This window comes from Danio rerio, chromosome 4 (genome assembly GCF_049306965.1).
Source record: "Danio rerio strain Tuebingen ecotype United States chromosome 4, GRCz12tu, whole genome shotgun sequence".
Classification (NCBI taxonomy): domain Eukaryota; kingdom Metazoa; phylum Chordata; class Actinopteri; order Cypriniformes; family Danionidae; genus Danio; species Danio rerio.
The window spans coordinates 63,596,030-63,613,951 of record NC_133179.1 but is presented as its reverse complement, the minus strand read 5'-3'; the positions used below and the strand labels follow the sequence as shown (position 1 = coordinate 63,613,951).

Here is a 17,922-nt window from a genome sequence, read left to right as displayed (position 1 = left end):
GTACTTAACAAATAGCCTGAATGGCACTTTACTAATCCGTAATAGTATAAATAGCAATAATTATAAGAAGTGCAAAAAGAGCCTGCTAGTGACAATATAAGTCAGATGTTTAAAAAACCAGCGTAGGTTCTGTCCATCTTTTGTTTTCTATTCATATTTTAAATTCTTTGGCAGAAAAACTAACATGTTGACTTTGTCCAGTTTAAGTGAAGACCTAAGTGGGATTATAATAGCCGCTTTTCCACTATCGTGCTGAATCGTTCTTTAAACAGAACTGTTCCATTCCGTGCCAAACCGGGCCAGACAGCACGGATACGGTTTCATTTTCCACTGTCGTGCTGCGACAAAGCTCTTTAAAACATTACACAAAACGCATCAGTAGTTGCCTTGGTAACGCAATGTAAACGGCTCCCTTTGTTCAATTAAAGTTAAATAAGAGCCGAAACTATTTAATTATTTATTTTTCATAAAAGCAAAAGCATGTGACTAAACACTGTTATGCTGCTCTATCAAATAGGGGTGCTAAATGTGCACCCTTATTTATTTATATGTTGCGCAGCTCTGGCTAAATTTTATTTGGAGGGAAAATTACCAAAATGTAACGTGATGATTAAAAATAATTGGAGGGGAAATAAATAATATTTAAAATCTCTGAACATAACAGAAAAAAAACAATGATAAGACAACAATAATAGTGCATTTGCATTATAGTGGCAAAAATATCGTTTTGGACAGGCCTTGTCAAAGGTGAGCGGGCACTTTCACTAATAAAAACAGCACATAAATTATTTCATTTTTAACAATTAATTAAATTACACTGCGTATTTATATCAAAAGTTGATAATGATATAAAATATACTACATTTTGATAGTAAAATGAAACCATTTAAGCGATGGCTGTTATTTGTTTTACTATTCAAACATTAAATAACGAATGCAGCAAGTGAAAAAAACGAATATGAAACAACACATATATTGCAGGATTTAAAGCATATAAAGCACTAAAATGCTGCTTTATTATCTTTTTATTTTGATCATTTTATTTTTATTTTTATAATTATTTTTGTCTTCATTATTAACTAACAAGCTGTAGGCGAATTATTGCTAGACGTTTTAGAAAATATTTGCGTAGCTATATTAAAGATCACCACAAAAAAAAACACAGAAACATGTTACATGCCTCATAAATGTCATATAACTTATGTATAACTGAATCATATAATTGCCTATAGCTGAAATGATGAAAATTGCTCATTTTGTTTTTATAAAACATTTGTCAAAACGTATTGATATTTTTTGAGTAAAAGCAATACTGACATTTAAGAATCCATATTCATTTAATTCATTCATTCTTTTGACTTGTTTATTAGTGCATATGCTATAATATAAATCATACAACAGTACCTTGGACAGTTACAGTGCCGCTCCGTAAAGCTTTCAAGCAATGTCTTTTGAACGGCCGACATTACAACACGAACACGCCGTCCTTCAGGTGGTCTCACCGGTATTAACAAGCTGTCCTGGCTTTGAATTAAAAAGTGCAATTATTTCCTCGTTGTTAAAAGAGTCTGCAAGTTCGTGTTCCATGGATATAATGATGTTGTTGTGGAATTTGGACATCGACGATGCAAAGCGTGATTTTATTCGCTTTATTCGATGCGCAGCAGGAAAAAAAAGTCAGCAGCACAAGTCGTTGGCATGTCTCTCCCGAATCAGAGCGAGTTTTGTGCTGTGAAATACAGCGCTGCGTGCAATAAACTCACATTCAGCAGGCAAAGTAGGTCTGTATTCAATGTAATGTAATGTAATGTAATGTAATGTGTATTTATATAGCGCATTTATTGTGTATGGCAATACACCCAAAGCGCTTCACAATCATGAGGGGGTCTCTTCACACCCCCACCAGTGTGCAGCATCCACTTGGATGATGCGACGGCTGCCACAGGACAACGGCGCCAGTGCGCTCACCACACACCAGCTATTGGTGGAGTGGAGAGACAGTTATAGAGCCAATTCGGTGGAGAGGGGATGATTGGGAGGCCATGATCGTAAGGGCCCAAGTCAATAAAATAATAACTTTAATGAATAAAATATCTTCGTTAGAATGTGATGAGTTATTCACTTCTCTGCCAGGGATGCTCTATGGTTTTAAAACCCTTTTCAAACTGTATCGTTTAGACCTGGATCATTATTTTATATTAAATGCACTGTAGTTTATTGAGGATGTCTGATGACATTCTGCTGAGCCAGCTGTGGTAGCTTAGCAACCGAGTCGCGACGTCAACACACAGAATCTGTCAGCACAGTTCAGCACGGTTGTCTAACCGTGCCGAGAATTCCGTGCCGAGAACGGTTTGTAATCGTGCCGCGCCGTTCCAGGCTCAAGTAGAGAAACAACCGTAACCATACCGAAGTGTTTTTAGAACGGTTTGGCACGATAGTGGAAAAGCAGCTAATGTTTCCAGCAATACACGTTCAGATGGTGTGCTTGTAGCGCAAATGCACAGATACTGTTTCTTGCTTCTGTTCCGAAATCCCACATTTCTCGGAAAGCAGGTTTCTCTACACTGCGGAGCGGCACGTTCTTAACCTACTAAATATGTTTCTCCATTTCTCATCAATGTCTTCTATTCATCACTTTCTTTTTTGCACCAGGCCATTACTGGAAATGCCTCTGCGACATCTGACTGACTAGCTGGGCGTTTGCGTTTATAAGAGTTGATTATAGGCGGCTTTTTTCCCTCGCCGCCATCTATTACGGTGACGCGGTTGTCATGGTGACCGTAACTGCCCTAATTGAATGGCCATTCCCCTGCCATTCTGTGATCGGCAATCTGCAGATCCTGATTTTGGCGATCGGTGATCGGCCGCAAAAATGCTGATAGGAGCATCTCTACTAACCAATTTTATATAACATAAATATTTAACAGAATATGCATCAATTACCAATAATAAAAGTGAGAGGAACAGTTTTATGTAGTATTTGCCTTGTTTTAGGGACTAAACTTGCCTAAAAACAGTCAAAACAGCAGCGTGAGAGAAGTTGTTGTTTCTTTCAGGTGGTGTCGTCGTGTCATGTCGTTTCCCATAGCAACAGTGTTGGAATGAGACGCGCTCGCACGCACAGCGAAGTCATGCAGTATTTACATAAATAAACATGATCACTCCATAAACAATTTAAATAATAACCTTTTAAATTAAATCTTGAATTTAAAATGCATTTAGCGGTTTTATATACGCTATTATTTTTACGATGAGCTTATAAATTGTTTTAAACTGTTACAAAGCAAAGTCACACTTTATTTGTGCCTCAGATTCACTGTCAAAAACAAATAAGCACTAAATATAAATGCTTGTATATAAAATAAAGATGTCACTCTGTAAAAAGGTATTTATTTTAATTTAACAGCCGAAATGCAGAACAGACTTTGATTTTAACTTACACTGGGAAAAATGCTTTAGAAAAAGCCACAATAAAAAAGCAAACCAGTTTACAGCAGGAAAAAATGTTTTCATTATTAAAAAACATAACAATGAAAACAAAACTTTTTTTATATTATAATGAATTGAAATTATATGTTGTAGATATTTTGGTCAGTTTTAATGCATTAATGCAGGCAATTTAAAGCTGGACCGACTGACGCAATAGACATGATGTATGTCGCGTTTGTTTCATTTATTATGCACGCGAAAACTTACGTGTAAACCAATTATGTTGCCGGATTCTTTCAAGGGCATGAGAGATAAAGTGCTTATGAAGTGCTTCGTCGGCCTCTGGTCGTTAACTGATGCAGAGCGGACGTTTGATGAACTGGAACAATAGAACACACGAACGAGTGAACATGCGTATGTTTGGCTGACCATATATAGATGTTAGAATTAAAGGGGCCGACGTGTTGATCTTCGGCCGACATCGGCCCAGCATGTGTGTGCTGTCTGGGGATATTATATTTACTGTCTGTTAGTTGTGTTTTTAATCTGTCAGAATATTTAACACACACAGCCAGCAAGATTGTGTACAATCATCATGAAAAGTATCATGAAGTGCTGTTTAAACAGTGTTTTAATGATGAAATGTTGATTAAATCTGCTGTGTTGACACCAGTGTGTGCAGCGCTGAATTTTAATCTTCTCTGTTTTAGTTCAGTTCATCAGAAGAGAGCCGAAGTAGAGCCCAGCTGTGTGTCTATGAAGAGTGACGCGTCTATAATGTAATTTGTGTATTTATATAGCGCATTTATTGTGTATGGCCATACACCCAAAGCGCTTCACAATCATGAGGGGGGTCTCTCCACACCACCACCAGTGTGCAGCATTCACTTGGATGATGTGACGGCTGCCACAGGACAACAGCGCCAGTGCGCTCACCACACACCAGCTATTAGTGGAGAGGAGAGACAGTGATAGAGCCAATTCGGTGGAAGGGGATGATTGGGAGGCCATGATCGTAAGGGCTGATAGAGGGACTTTGGCCAGGACACCGGGGTTACACCCCTGCTCTTTCACGAGAAGTGCCATGGGATTTTTAATGACCACAGAGACTCAGGACCTCGGTTTAACGTCTCATCCGAAAGACGGATGGATCCATGGATGGGTCTATGGATCCACCAGTAAATTTTAAGAGTGAAAACACACGACCTGCTGTCAGGTAGATCATCTCTTTAATATCTGCAACTGATGAGTATTTTCATAATAAATGAATCAGGTAATTAGTGTTGTGGATCTGTTGGGTTTCAGATGTTAGATGTTGTATCTGAGCTCTGCAGGATAGTGCTTGAAGATCTCCGCTTTACACTTCAGGCCACAATTGATGGTGTTAACAAACCAATCAGCGCTTTATTAATAGTTAGTGAGGTAGAAGGTGGGTTTAGGTTTAGGGATCCACAATAAGATCATACTGTATGACTACTAATGAGCAGTTCATATGTTCACATTACACAGATAATAAGCCGGTAGTTAATAGTATGAATTGTGAGCTAAACTAAAGTGTTCCCGATCTCCTGCCATTAAGGGCTTTTCCTGCACACTTTCCCCTGCTGTTTCTGTGCTGTACTGATCAGCCATTCCTCTGATCTGAGTCTGTTTTCACTGAAGCGCAGTCATCATCATGTTGTGTTGGCCTCATAGATGCTGCTGATCAACACATTTGGTTTCTCGAATTGATATTTCTCGAGTTCTCCTGCTCATTCAGTCATGATAGATGATGGTAAATGAACTTGTCTTGCTGTCCTCAAAGTCTGGACTGGAGCTCTGCAGACAAACCCCCGATGAGTGACCTTCTGAAGACTGAGTGATGAGGAGGAGGAAAAGGGGAGCTGCTGGAGGTGGGAATAACAGTCAGCTGACACAGTGCAGTTTATACTGCTGCTTATATAGTCATGCGATGATGATTGACACGCCTGCATGATTAAGCTCCTCCCACACTTACACTGTGGACTTCATTTAGTGATTTGATGATTAGTTTCAGCTTTAATCTGCTCTAATAGTGCTGCATTTCTGTTGTGCTTTCTCTACTAGAAATGAGCCTTGATCTGTGTTTGCTGATATTTCCACATTTAGACAGTTTCTGTTCAAATATAAAGGAAATTAATTTAAGTGTTTTTGTAAATGAAGAATGATTAATATCAGGTTTGTGCAGTGTGTGCAGCGCTCAACTTTAATGTTCTCTGTTTTAGCTCAGTTCATCAGAAGAGAGCAGAAGCAGAGCCCAGCTGTGTGTCTATGAAGAGTGACTGGTCTATGAATCGACCAATAACATTTAGGAGTAAAATCACTCAACCTGCTATCAGGTAGATCATCTCTACACACACATGATTACACTGCAGCATTTATATGATCCTGTGTTTCTAGAAGATCAGACATTATTACACTTTATTCTCACAGTCCAGTCAAGACATTTTAGTGAAGTACTGAAGTAGTAATAAAAGACGAAAGTATTAATACTCAAACTGTTAGTTAGTAGAGTGAGTTTACAGGCTTTTACAATAGTCAGCAAAGGGTTTGTGATAAAAAGAAAGATTTTAGACAAGATAAATGAACAAGTTCTGTGAGACAAACACACCACACAGGGTTCAAGACTAAGGATTTTTTTCTAGTGGCCCGATTGGGCCAGTGGTTCAGATTTTTACTTGCCCTGACAAAATGTTCACTGGCCCCACCCAAAAAAAAAAAAACTTAATAGCTATTTCTTAGTGTCAAAAGCCAAACATAATTGTATACACACACTTTGTTCAGCACAACTTTTCTTTAAATACAACTGACAATTTAAAAATGATTTGTTTACAATTGATGAAACTAAACTTGGAAAAAAATCGACATGTATATTGTAAGCAAAAATGTGCACTTTAATTTTGACACCCACAGACATTGTCACCAAATATAAATCAGAGCGGTCAGACTTTCTCATACATGGCCTCATTTCAGTTGTCAAATTTTGTAAAAATCTGTCTATTGAATTAATCAATCTATTACAAAATGTGGGCTAGAATTATGCATTACAGGCTTACAATATAGAGAGAAATAATAGATGAAGCGGTGTTATGCCAGGAATTGCACTCCTGCCTTAGAGTGCACAGCCTCTGAAATGTGCATATATTACCTTAAATTGATTTTAAAATAATAATAATAAAGTTATGACAACTAATGACAGTGACTGAGGTGAGCTCCATGAATGTAACCCTCACATACGATATGTTTAATTAAATAAATAAATAAATATATTTAATTTAAATGCAACACTGATTAGATTAATTAAAGTGAATTGTTTAATGTGTGGTTTAGTTGAAAATGCCTAAGTTTAGAAATGGGCTCATTACATCAGTCTATAGTACAGTCAATATTTAGTATTTTTCATTTATTTGGAAACCTAGTTCTAAAATGAAGCTGGTTCTTGCTGATCTGGGACCGTTTCTGTATTACTGTAGTTTGGTTCAGGATTAAATCTGTGTATTGTGTCTCAGCTGGTTCAGAGAAAATACACATGGCTTTACTAGAGGATCTTTACACTCGCTTTCATTGATTTTTTTGTGTTGTTGTTGATCCTGCAGTGTGGATAGAGATGATCAGACTGGACACCTGCAGCAGGATTCACTCCAACCAGAACATGATGAACTCCAGAGAGTCAAAGAGCAGCACAAAACCAGCATGAAGAACAAGTATGAGAGATTATTTGAGGGAATCAACCATGGAGAGACTCAAACCCTCCTGAACAGGATCTACACACAGCTCTACATCATAGAAGGAGAGAGTGAAGGAGTGAATGAAGAACATGAGGTTTTACAGATGGAGAAAAGAGCCAGAACAAAACCCTCACAACACACTCCAGTCTACTGCAATGACATCTTTAAAGCCTCAGCTGGAGCAGGACATGAGGAGAAGATCAAGAAGGAGAAAGCCCAGATCAAGACTGTTCTCACTAAAGGCATTGCTGGAATCGGGAAAACCGTCTCTGCGCAGAAGTTCATTCTGGACTGGGCCGAGGAAAAAGACCATCAGGATGTAGATTTCATGTTTGTGCTTCCATTTCGAGAGCTGAACTTGATCAGAGATCATCAGTACAGTCTTCACAGACTTCTGCTGGACTTTCATCCTGAACTTGAAGATCTGGAGCCCAAGATTTATGAGCAGTGTAGAGTTGTGTTCATCTTTGATGGTCTGGATGAAAGCAGAATCACACTCAACTTTTCAGATGAGGAGAAAGTTTGTGCTTTGACTGAATCTTCATCAGTGGCTGTGTTGATGTGGAGCCTCCTGAAAGGAGATCTGCTTCCCTCTGCTCTCATCTGGATCACCTCCAGACCAGCAGCAGCCCATCAGATCCCCTCCAGATACATCAAGCGTCTGACAGAAATTCAGGGATTCACTGAGCCTCAGAAGGAGGAATATTTCAGGAAGAGAATCAGCGACGAGCATCAAGCCAGCAGAATCATCTCCCACATCAGAAGAGCAAGAAGCCTCCAGATCATGTGCCACATACCCGTCTTCTGCTGGATCTCCTCCACTGTGCTTCAGAAGCTCCTGGAAGAAGACGTGAGTGCAGAAATCCCTCAAACTCTGACTGAGATGTACATCCACTTCCTGCTGATTCAGATCCACATGAGGAAGCAGAAGTATGAAGAGAGAGATCCAGAGAAACTCCTGCAGTCCAACAGAGGAGTGATCCTCAAACTTGCTGAAGTGGCTTTCAGTCAGCTGATGAAGGGCAATGTGATGTTCCATGAGGAAGACCTGACTGAGAGCGGCATAGACGTCACTGATGCCTCAGTGTATTCTGGGATCTGCACTGAGATCTTTAAGGAGGAATCTGTGATTCATCAGAGGAAAGTCTACAGCTTCATCCATCTCAGCTTTCAGGAGTTTCTGGCTGCTTTCTTTGTGCTTTACTGCCATTTAACAGAGAACAGAGAACCGCTGAGGGTGATTTATGACAGTGAATATTCATATAATCAATATCTACAGTCCAGCTCTGAGAAGTCTCTGTATGATCTGCTCAGTTCAGCAGTAGTTAAAGCTGTCTGGAGTAGTAATGGTCATCTGGATCTGTTCCTGCGGTTCCTGCTGGGCGTCTCACTGGAGTCCAATCAGAGACTCTTCCAGGATCTGCTGACACACACAGAGGAGAGCACAGAGAGCATCAGGAGAATCACACAGCACATTAAAGACAAGATCAAGAGAGATAAACGTCTCTCAGCTGAAAGATCCATCAATCTGTTCCTCTGTCTGCTGGAGGTGAAAGATCAGACTCTGGCCAGAGAGATTCAGGAGTTTGTGAAATCAGACAAACACTCAGAGGAGGAACTCTCTCCTGCTCACTGCTCAACAATCTCCTACATGATTGAGATGTCAGAGGAGCCGCTGGATGAGTTAGACTTTAATAAATTGAACACATCAGCTGAGGGAAGACGGAGACTGACAGCAGCTGTGAGAAACTGCAGAAGAGCTCTGTGAGTATTCATTGATTGATCACAGAAGACACACATCAGTCTGCACTGAAGACTCAGATCAGTTTAGTGAATCACTGCCCTGCTTTAACAGAAAATCTTTAGCTGGCCATCTCGTCCCCCTGTGAGATCGCTGATACACCATATTACTGCATGGGGACGCGGCGGCAGTGTTCTGTTTCCTTATTTGCTCATTTATTTCATCATTTCTAAACGTATTTAACAAACTTTTCTTGACTTTTTACTCACACAAACAATATTTGTACTTATTTAATAATCTACTTCATTTGCTTTACAGTTTATCCTGGAAAATAACTCAAATCCCTGTAAATCCCTGTGCTCCTCCAGCTGAATAGGACATTGGTTGATGTGTGTTTGCTCAAATCTAACACAGTGTTGCTCTTGGATAATTGTGTTTATTTTCTGATCAGAGAAATAGTGTAATTTTAGACACAGTATTGCCGTCTCGCCGCAGACATGCCTCTAATATTACATTTACTGAAGGCCTAAACACTAAACTTTACACTGAGCTCAGTAAAATGCTCTCTGATTAGTTATTAATAATCTGTTCAATAGTTCATTACAGTCATATGAATGGGGAAATACAGCTTTAGTTTAGTTTAATGTATATTCAATCAATCAATCAATCAATCAATCAATAAATAAATAGTATATTTTAGATGAAACAATAATCTTGTTCTGAAAATGCTCATGTGTCTGGAGTGTGTCAGTAATTCTTGCAATTCTCTACAGTTTTGAGTGTGACTCCAAATCCAGTCCTCCATGGGTTAATACATTTGATTTCCAGTGATCATGTCTGTGTGACTTTGTTTTCAGCACATTCAACTGTGTAAAGAACAAAGTATTTAATAAGAATATTTCATTCATTCAGATCTAGGATGTGTTATTTTAGTGTTCCCTTTATTGTTTGAGCAGTATATATATATATATATATATATATATATATATATATATATATATATATATATATATATATATATATATATATATATATATATATATATATATAGTTTATTTTCAGTGTTACTTTTATCTCTGTAGACTGGACTCATGAACACTCAACACTGCTCATTTCTTACTGCTGATTTTGTTGCTCTTTGTCCTCTACACAGGCTACAGGGCTGTAATCTCACTGTTCAGTGCTGTGAGAGTTTGTCTTCAGCTCTACAATCCTCAAACTGTGTGCTGAGAGAGCTGGACCTGAGTAACAATGACCTGCAGGATTCAGGAGTGAAGCTTCTCTCTGATGGACTGAAGAGTCAACACTGTAAACTGGAGACACTGAGGTAAAATAAAAACATTTCCATCAAATAAATGCCGCCACAAATGACTTTTACATTGTGAAATGCTGTAAAGTCTGATGAGGTAATGAGCATATGCTGTAATGTATTTTATTCTTGTTGATGAGGAATCCCTGTTTATATCAGGTATAATATTGCTCTTTAGTGTAATTTCTGCTGAAATGATCATTGATTGGTGTTCTTTGGTGTTTTTGGGGCGTCTCTAAATGAGCTGTATCTGCAGATGTTCAGCCAATCACTGAGTCTCTTTATTTACTGATGTTAATGTGTGTAAAGTTATATTCAGTCAGTTTTATATTCATTTCAGGAATATTATTGACTAATATGAAGATGTTGATGTGATTTATTTACAATACAGTTTGTAAAGTCGTATTTTCTGTCTGTCAATATTAGGGTTGTAACAATATACCGGTATGACGGTTTACCACGATTTGAACGTGCACGATTATCATACCATGAACAATTGCATATCAACGGTTTTAACCCTTAAAGACAGAGACAGCCGCCCGCGGCTAAAAATAAGTATTGCTCTTAAATGTTTAATAACTTTTGATCCGCTGATCCGATTCATACAATTCAAAGATTGGCATAAAGAAGAGAAGATCTCAGCTTTCCAGTGCTGTATCACATAACATTCGCGGACTTTCAGAGGCTCCGGAATCAGTGCGGTTACGTCATCAACATTTGACAACGCTGATTTGACAAAGAAACGCTCGTCACTGTGTCTCCGGACAAATCAGACATGATACATTGATGCATTGTCCCTCCTCCATGCCCAGATTGGTTCAAACTCGCTATATCACAACCAATAAGCATAGGTTTCGCTTTTGTTTGTGGACCAAGCTTTTTGAACAACACGGAATGAGAGATAGGCATACATTTATGCGCGGCTAAATAAAACGCAAAAAAAAAAGTTTTGCATGAAATAATTCTCATACTAAGTACTTTTGCATGCACAGCAGCACAGAAAGATGACAAAACAGTGACACAGCAAAGACGAACTGCTGCTCTTGCTGTTTTCAAAAGACGCAAATGAAGATGCAGCTGTTTATCTGCATTGCAGACAACCATATCCATATCCATAGACAACCATATCCATGCTGGCACATAAAACCTAAGGATGTTCCATATTGAATCTAGTTTCGTTATGTAACTATTTATAGTATAGTAAATATTTATATCTATTTTTTACTGAGGATTTGCACCATGTTTATTTGGACTTTATTTGGACTTTGACACATTATTTATTATTTTCTTATTTTTATTTGTTCATTGTAAGTGGTGTTGTTTATAGTAACTGAAAATATATTATTTGGGAAAAGTCAAATTTGCTTCACTGTTCTATTATTTTGTAACATTTGTAACATACCGTATACAGCGAAACCGTCAAACCGTGGTATTGTTTTAGACGATTATCATACCGTGAAAAATTCATACCGTTACAACCCTAGTCAATATTATATGAGAGACTTGCTTTGTTTAACAAATATGAGGATCTGAATGGATTTGCATTGTAAACATTAAATAACAGTTAAAAGGTTTTTTTATTTTATTTTATATAATAAGTTTTTTGTTATAATTGTTACTCTTTTTAGTCATTCTGCATAAATTTGCACAGTTTTTTTTTTTTTTTTTTTAACAAAATTCTGCTCAGAAATAGCTAATAAATCTGTCTGGGCGACTCATTTTGGTCTAGAGATCTTCTCTTTAAAAAGTTTATGTAATAATGAAATACAAATTAAATCAATTAAATCACTCCTCACGGGAACTTCAATAATTACATCACACTCACACACAATAATACAGTGTCTTTTACTGTCCTCTACACAGACTACAGTGGTGTAAACCCACTGTTCAGTCCTGTGAGAGTTTGTCTTCAGCTCTACAATCCTCAAACTGTGTGCTGAGAGAGCTGGACCTGAGTAACAATGACCTGCAGGATTCAGGAGTGAAGAAGCTCTCTGATGGACTGAAGAGTCAACACTGTAAACTGGAGACACTGAGGTCTGAGTTTAAACACCTGATTGATTGATGGATGGATTAATTATAATTATGTATTGCATTAAATAAATTACTAAAAATTACACTGTAATTTTTATTATTATTTTTTTTTCTCAGATTGGTCATGTGTAATCTCACTGTTCAGTGCTGTGAGAGTTTGTCTTCAGCTCTACAATCCTCAAACTATGTCCTGAGAGAGCTGGACCTGAGTAACAATGACCTGCAGGATTCAGGAGTGAAGAAGCTCTCTGATGGACTGAAGAGCCCAAACTGTAAACTGGAGACACTGAGGTCTGAGTTCAAACAACTGATTGATTGATTGATTTTGATTTTACATCAGATGAATGACTGAAATCCCGCTGTTAATGTAATCTGTGTTCTTCTTTCTCAGATTGGTCATGTGTAATCTCACTGTTCAGTGCTGTGAGAGTTTGTCTTCAGCTCTACAATCCTCAAACTGTGTGCTGAGAGAGCTGGACCTGAGTAACAATGACCTGCAGGATTCAGGAGTGAAGCTTCTCTCTGATGGACTGAAGAGAAACTGTAAACTGGACACACTGAGGTAAATGATTCTCCACTAAAATGTTGTATTTTCAGAGCTTCTCTTTTTCCAATATACTCAAATATGACTTGAAGTTAAAGAAATCAGTTTATTTTAAGGATATTTTTAAATAATTACCTCTAAATTATTTATTCATATTTTATATTTTTATATTTATATATGTTGTGTCCTGGTGAAGTTTAGGCATGCTCTGCTGTTTGTTCAGTTTGCAGATTCTTCTAAACATATTAGGTCGCATTTACACTGCATGGTTAAAGTGACTCAATTCCGATTTTTTTTCTCCGGTCATGTGGCACAAATGGGATATGGCCCATGTATGTGTAAGCAGGAACAAATCACATGGATTCCGATTTTCTCAAATCAGATTCAGGTCTTGTTCATATGTGGAAATTTATCCGATATGAATCGGATCTGTGTTCTTGTGTCTGCAGTGTAAGCAGGTAGATTAAATTCTCACCTGTCAATGCGAGTCGCGCGTCATGAAAAACCATAGCGAATGATGACAAGTCTGACGCTTTCATTTCAGAACAGACTTCAGCAGAGTCCCAAACCTTACATCTCATACACGAGGACTAAAACAGCTTTTATATTGTCATATAGCACAGGTATTTAAGCATGTTAACGAGAGTGAGAAAGCACAATGTCTGCCATGCAATCAATATAAACTAATATAAAACTTGTACATACATAAATTACGCCATGGACATTACATTAAGATGCCTAAAGGGTTAAAAAAGCCGATATATCAAAAGAAGATGGACAAATGACAAGCTTTTTGTCATAAATTATTGTAAAAAGCTGTGAACAGATTACATACAGGAATAGAGAAAAGAGCACTCTTTTTTTTTCCTGGTCATTGCGCCTTTGCCGTGTGCTGTGTAAATGCAGACGATCGGATGTGAGTCACTTTTAAAAGATGATGTAAGCAGGTCAGCAAAAAAATCAGATACAGTCACAAAATCAGAATTGACCATCAAGATCTGCAGTGGAAATGCAGCCTGGAAGTCTCATGACACTCTTATTATTATCTAAACCACTACAATAATATGAAGACTAGGGGTGTCACGATTTCGATTTTTAATCGAAATCAATCGAAATTTATTCTCAATTTCGATTATCGAATCAAAAACTAGAATCGTCGATGCTGCCACGCCCCCCATGTCACGTCAGCTTGGCTTGCCAAGCGGGAAAAAAACCGGCTTGTTGAAGTGCTTGTTAAACTGCAGAAGCAGGAGACCCGTCGACAGAGCTTAAATCCTCTCCTCTTTCAATGAAGTCGCCGGTGTGTAACCATTTTGGATTTCCAGTGAGTTATGTTGACAACGTTTGTGTTGTCGACAAAAAAAACACAGTTTTGCAATCTCTGCTATGTACGTTTTACGTACGGTTCGTCCGATAGACAACACCGGCATCGCGATCCTCCGCCCGCCCCCGTTGCAAATCTGCTCGCGAAAAGTACACACTCAGGCCCTGTTTACACTGTCTTTGTTTTTAAATGGCATTTTAGAACGACAACGATTTGACATCCACAGTGGCGTGTAGCATTTCTGAGCAGCCCTCCTTCCGCTCTACCTCTGAAAATGCACATCACGTGACCACACAGACGCATACACAGCCATGCGCTCGAGAAAGCAGACGCCATTATAACGAGACAGATCACCGCCTATTCATGAGTCCCGCAGAAAAAAAGTGATTGACAGGTGGTAATTATGTGTGTATCTTGCCTTTATTCATTTACTGTATGATTTGTTTATGGGTAAAACAAAGACCATGCAGGTCAGGTAGTTTAAACGGTAGGCTACAAATAATTAATTGGTCATTATTAAATTAATTATTCATAATCGAAAATCGAATCGAATCGTGCCTTTAGAATCGAAAATGTAATCGAATCGAGGATTTGGAGGATCGTGACACCCTTAATGTAGACACACTATAAGCATGTTTTCAGGAGTTTACTGTAAGGGACCTGTTTCAGTAAGGAGGTTTAAACAACTCGGAGTTTAAACTTGAACTCTGAGTTGATTTACCGAGAGATTAAAAACTCAGAGTTTTCGTTTTCAGAACAGCTGATCTGAGCTGGGTCAATCAACTTTGAGTAGACCAACTCGTGAGTTAAGCGCGCACACCGTGACTATAAAAAGGCATTATCAATGGAGCGCAGATATTACGAGTGACTATGGCAACATCTTAAAAAAAGAGATCAGCATTTCTTTCTCCAGCTGAACTTGATTTGCTCATGCAAAGTTATAGCAAATATGAGTGTATATATTTAAAAAGAAGCAACCATCAGTGAAACAAAGACAGTTAGCGTGAGAAAACAGCTGCTCAAGTTAATGCGTAATTTTTAATTTTAAGTATTTAAACATTTAAGTATAATAAAATAAGTAATGTAATGTGTGACGTTTATACTTTTTTTCTAAACTTTTATACACGTTGATCAGTTTTGATAGATTTAACAGTGCACTTGTGTGTCTGCCTTTTTATTGATCAAGTGATAGAGGTTGATATAACATTAAGAAGGTAAGCAGTAATAAAATAATTTTTAGACAGAATAATAATCCCATTAATTTAGTAACAGTGCATGTCGAAGGTTAAGGTAATTATTTATGAAAAAAGGACAAGCCTCATACGTGACTTTGTTCTGTGTGTGACAAAAATGTAGGCAATAGCTGTGTTTCCATCAAAATACAGGCTATTACATAAATTTGTGCAAAACTGGAATAACGCTTAAAAATAAAGCAGCGTTTTTATCCAAAGAGTCGAAGAGAACACAATCGTCACTTCCTGATTAACTGTGGTAGAAAAGGCTGCGTCAATGATTTTTTTATTTAATTAATTTAGCCTACTTGCGCCTCAGAAGACAATTGACACACAACGAACACGTGGGGGCGTTTGAAGCCAGACGCGGAGACTCTTAACACGCTCCTAACGCTTGGAGGTAGTTAATAATATACACTAATACTGAAACAGTTAAGGCATTTTAGAATAACTAAAACAACATTTAAGATGTTCTGCAGTGTGCTCAGTCTGCTGGTTTGTCCATTCACACACATTTTCATCATCATCTCTAACAAACCTTTTTTAAATGTAGGCCTACATACTGTAATTTGTTAAGTGCACTTCGTAGTTTATGTGCATCTTATCAAATAAAAGTTTAACATACTCAGTTATGCGCATATTTTATTATGTGTATTTTCAAAAGATATGTGAATCATGACGTTTCCATCAATCGTTTTCATGGGCATCTCCAAAATGAGCTCTAAAATAGGTGTGTGGAAACGTAAAGCTAATGCGAGAAATAAGCTTCATCTTTAAAAAGGGGGAGGAGACCGACAGAAACTCAGAGTTTAGAGAATAAAACCTGCTCCGGACCAGGTTAGATTCACAAAGTAAGTTACCACAGTAACTGACTCTGAGTTAAAGTTACCTTTCTTTCAGAAACAGGCTTGACTTACCCTGATTTCTTGAGTTTAACAAACCTGCCATTTTGAAACAGAAAACCCAGAGTTTCTCTCATTTCAGGGTTAAAATACTCTGAGTTTTCACTTAACCTCCATTTCTGAAACAGGCCCCTGGTAAACTAATGTATTTACTACACATGCATCTGAAAATAACGTTTGAGGTTACAAAAGTAAAGTGCCATAGAGTGGGTTGATTGAAATCCACGAAATGGGAGGATTCAGTTCAGAAGCCGCTTGTCTGAAAGAGTATTGAACGGGCCAATGAATGCAATGAATTGGCAGCGTAAGCTTGCACAGGTGTACTTCATTGCCAATTATCCCAGCATATAAGCACACCTGGAGCGAGCAAATGCCATCCTTTTAAGCTGAAGAGACTTTCAAACAGCTAAGGGACATTCATTATGTCGACCGAGTATGGCACTTCCGTTCCCCTCCTCGGGGAACGAAGGGTTACTTCTGTAACCTCGAACGTTCCCCTTCGGTTGGGGAACTTCAGTGCCATAGAGTGGATCGATTGAAATCCATGAAATGGGAGAGGTATGGAAAGCGCCATAATGACTGCACCTTACCAACGCCCCCAATGAGGGGATAGTCAAGCAAGCGTGACTATCCAACGTGTCCTCCAACGTGTCCCTGGCCCTAATTTATCGTACTTCAACAGAAGTCTTACAGATTTAGATATATTTTTTGGGAAGTCGTGAGCATCTAGATAATTCTAGGAAAATACGACAGTACGTTGGGAAGCGTGCAATCCCGATAGGGAGGACGCTGCGGAGGCCATCCGTTACCCAAGGGGGGATAGATGGCAGAATTTACATATCGACTAGCCCTAAAAAGAGGGAGTACACATAGCAAAAGAGTGGTTAGCGGAGAGGGAAGACACGGGTCCGCCCGGGGGGTTGGCGGGGTGGGGAAAGGGGGGGTGGGGGGTTGGGGGACTTAACCGTGGCGGAATAAGCATATGGGATCGCCTAGTGGGGATCACGCATAGCAGGCACCTTTACCCAAAACGCGGGCTGACCAGCGGGCAGACCTACAACGTAGTGGGCCAGCAAGTGACTCCTCCGCTGAGTCAGTGCTGGGGGCCACGGAGGAATCTGCAGGGCTCACCTGATGGGGAACTTTACTGACAGATAAAAAGGCGCACGTACCTCCGTGTTAGGGAGAATGGCGCAGCAAGCGTGTTTCAACACCCTACCGAAATGTTTCCTCAATCACCAAGGGTTACCTTATACCCTTGAGGAAACCGGCTCCACTCGCAGATTGTAAAACCTTGCAAATGTGTTGGGTGTCACCCAGCCCGCAGCTCTACAGATGTCTGTTAGAGAAGCGCCGCGTGCGCGCGCTCGAGAGGATGCGAAGCTCCGAGTGGAGTGCGCACGCACTCTCGGGGGACGCGGCTCACCTCGGCTCTGATAGTGAAAGAAAGGCATCCACAATCTAGTGGGAACTTATTTCGGTACGGCACTTCCCTGCTGCCGACCGCCATAACAGACGAAGAGCTGCTCAGATGATCTAAACTCTGAGTGCGGTCCGGATAATACGCAAAACGCGAACTGGACAATAAAGAAGGGCTGGGTCTGCCTCCTCCGAGGACAGCACTTGCAGGCTCACTACCTCGTATTAAAATGGAGTGG

The 17,922-nt window shown here is 39.1% G+C and overlaps 1 protein-coding gene and 1 long non-coding RNA gene across 7 annotated transcripts in view; one reads left to right on the top strand and one right to left on the bottom strand.

The window, feature by feature from the left end:
- Nucleotides 1-17,922, bottom strand: part of LOC141381959 (uncharacterized) — a 239,902-nt gene that overhangs the window by 143,454 nt on the left and 78,526 nt on the right. The gene's annotated exons all lie outside the window — the stretch shown is intronic.
- si:dkeyp-77c4.1 overlaps nt 1-17,922 on the top strand; it is a 46,817-nt gene that overhangs the window by 12,189 nt on the left and 16,706 nt on the right. The window contains exons 5-12 of one of the 6 annotated variants that reach the window (XM_073948115.1): nt 4,143-4,648; nt 5,237-5,324; nt 5,676-5,789; nt 7,047-8,942; nt 10,073-10,246; nt 12,092-12,265; nt 12,380-12,553; nt 12,654-12,824. In XM_073948115.1, the coding sequence (XP_073804216.1) occupies nt 5,722-5,789; nt 7,047-8,942; nt 10,073-10,246; nt 12,092-12,265; nt 12,380-12,553; nt 12,654-12,824 (2,657 nt within the window). In that variant the 5' untranslated portion in view covers nt 4,143-4,648; nt 5,237-5,324; nt 5,676-5,721. Of the gene's footprint in view, nt 1-4,142; nt 4,649-5,127; nt 5,325-5,675; nt 5,790-7,046; nt 8,943-10,072; nt 10,247-12,091; nt 12,266-12,379; nt 12,554-12,653; nt 12,825-17,922 lie in introns of all 6 variants that reach the window. The other 5 variants (XM_073948114.1, XM_073948116.1, XM_073948112.1 and 2 more) reach the window with 5 other exon arrangements.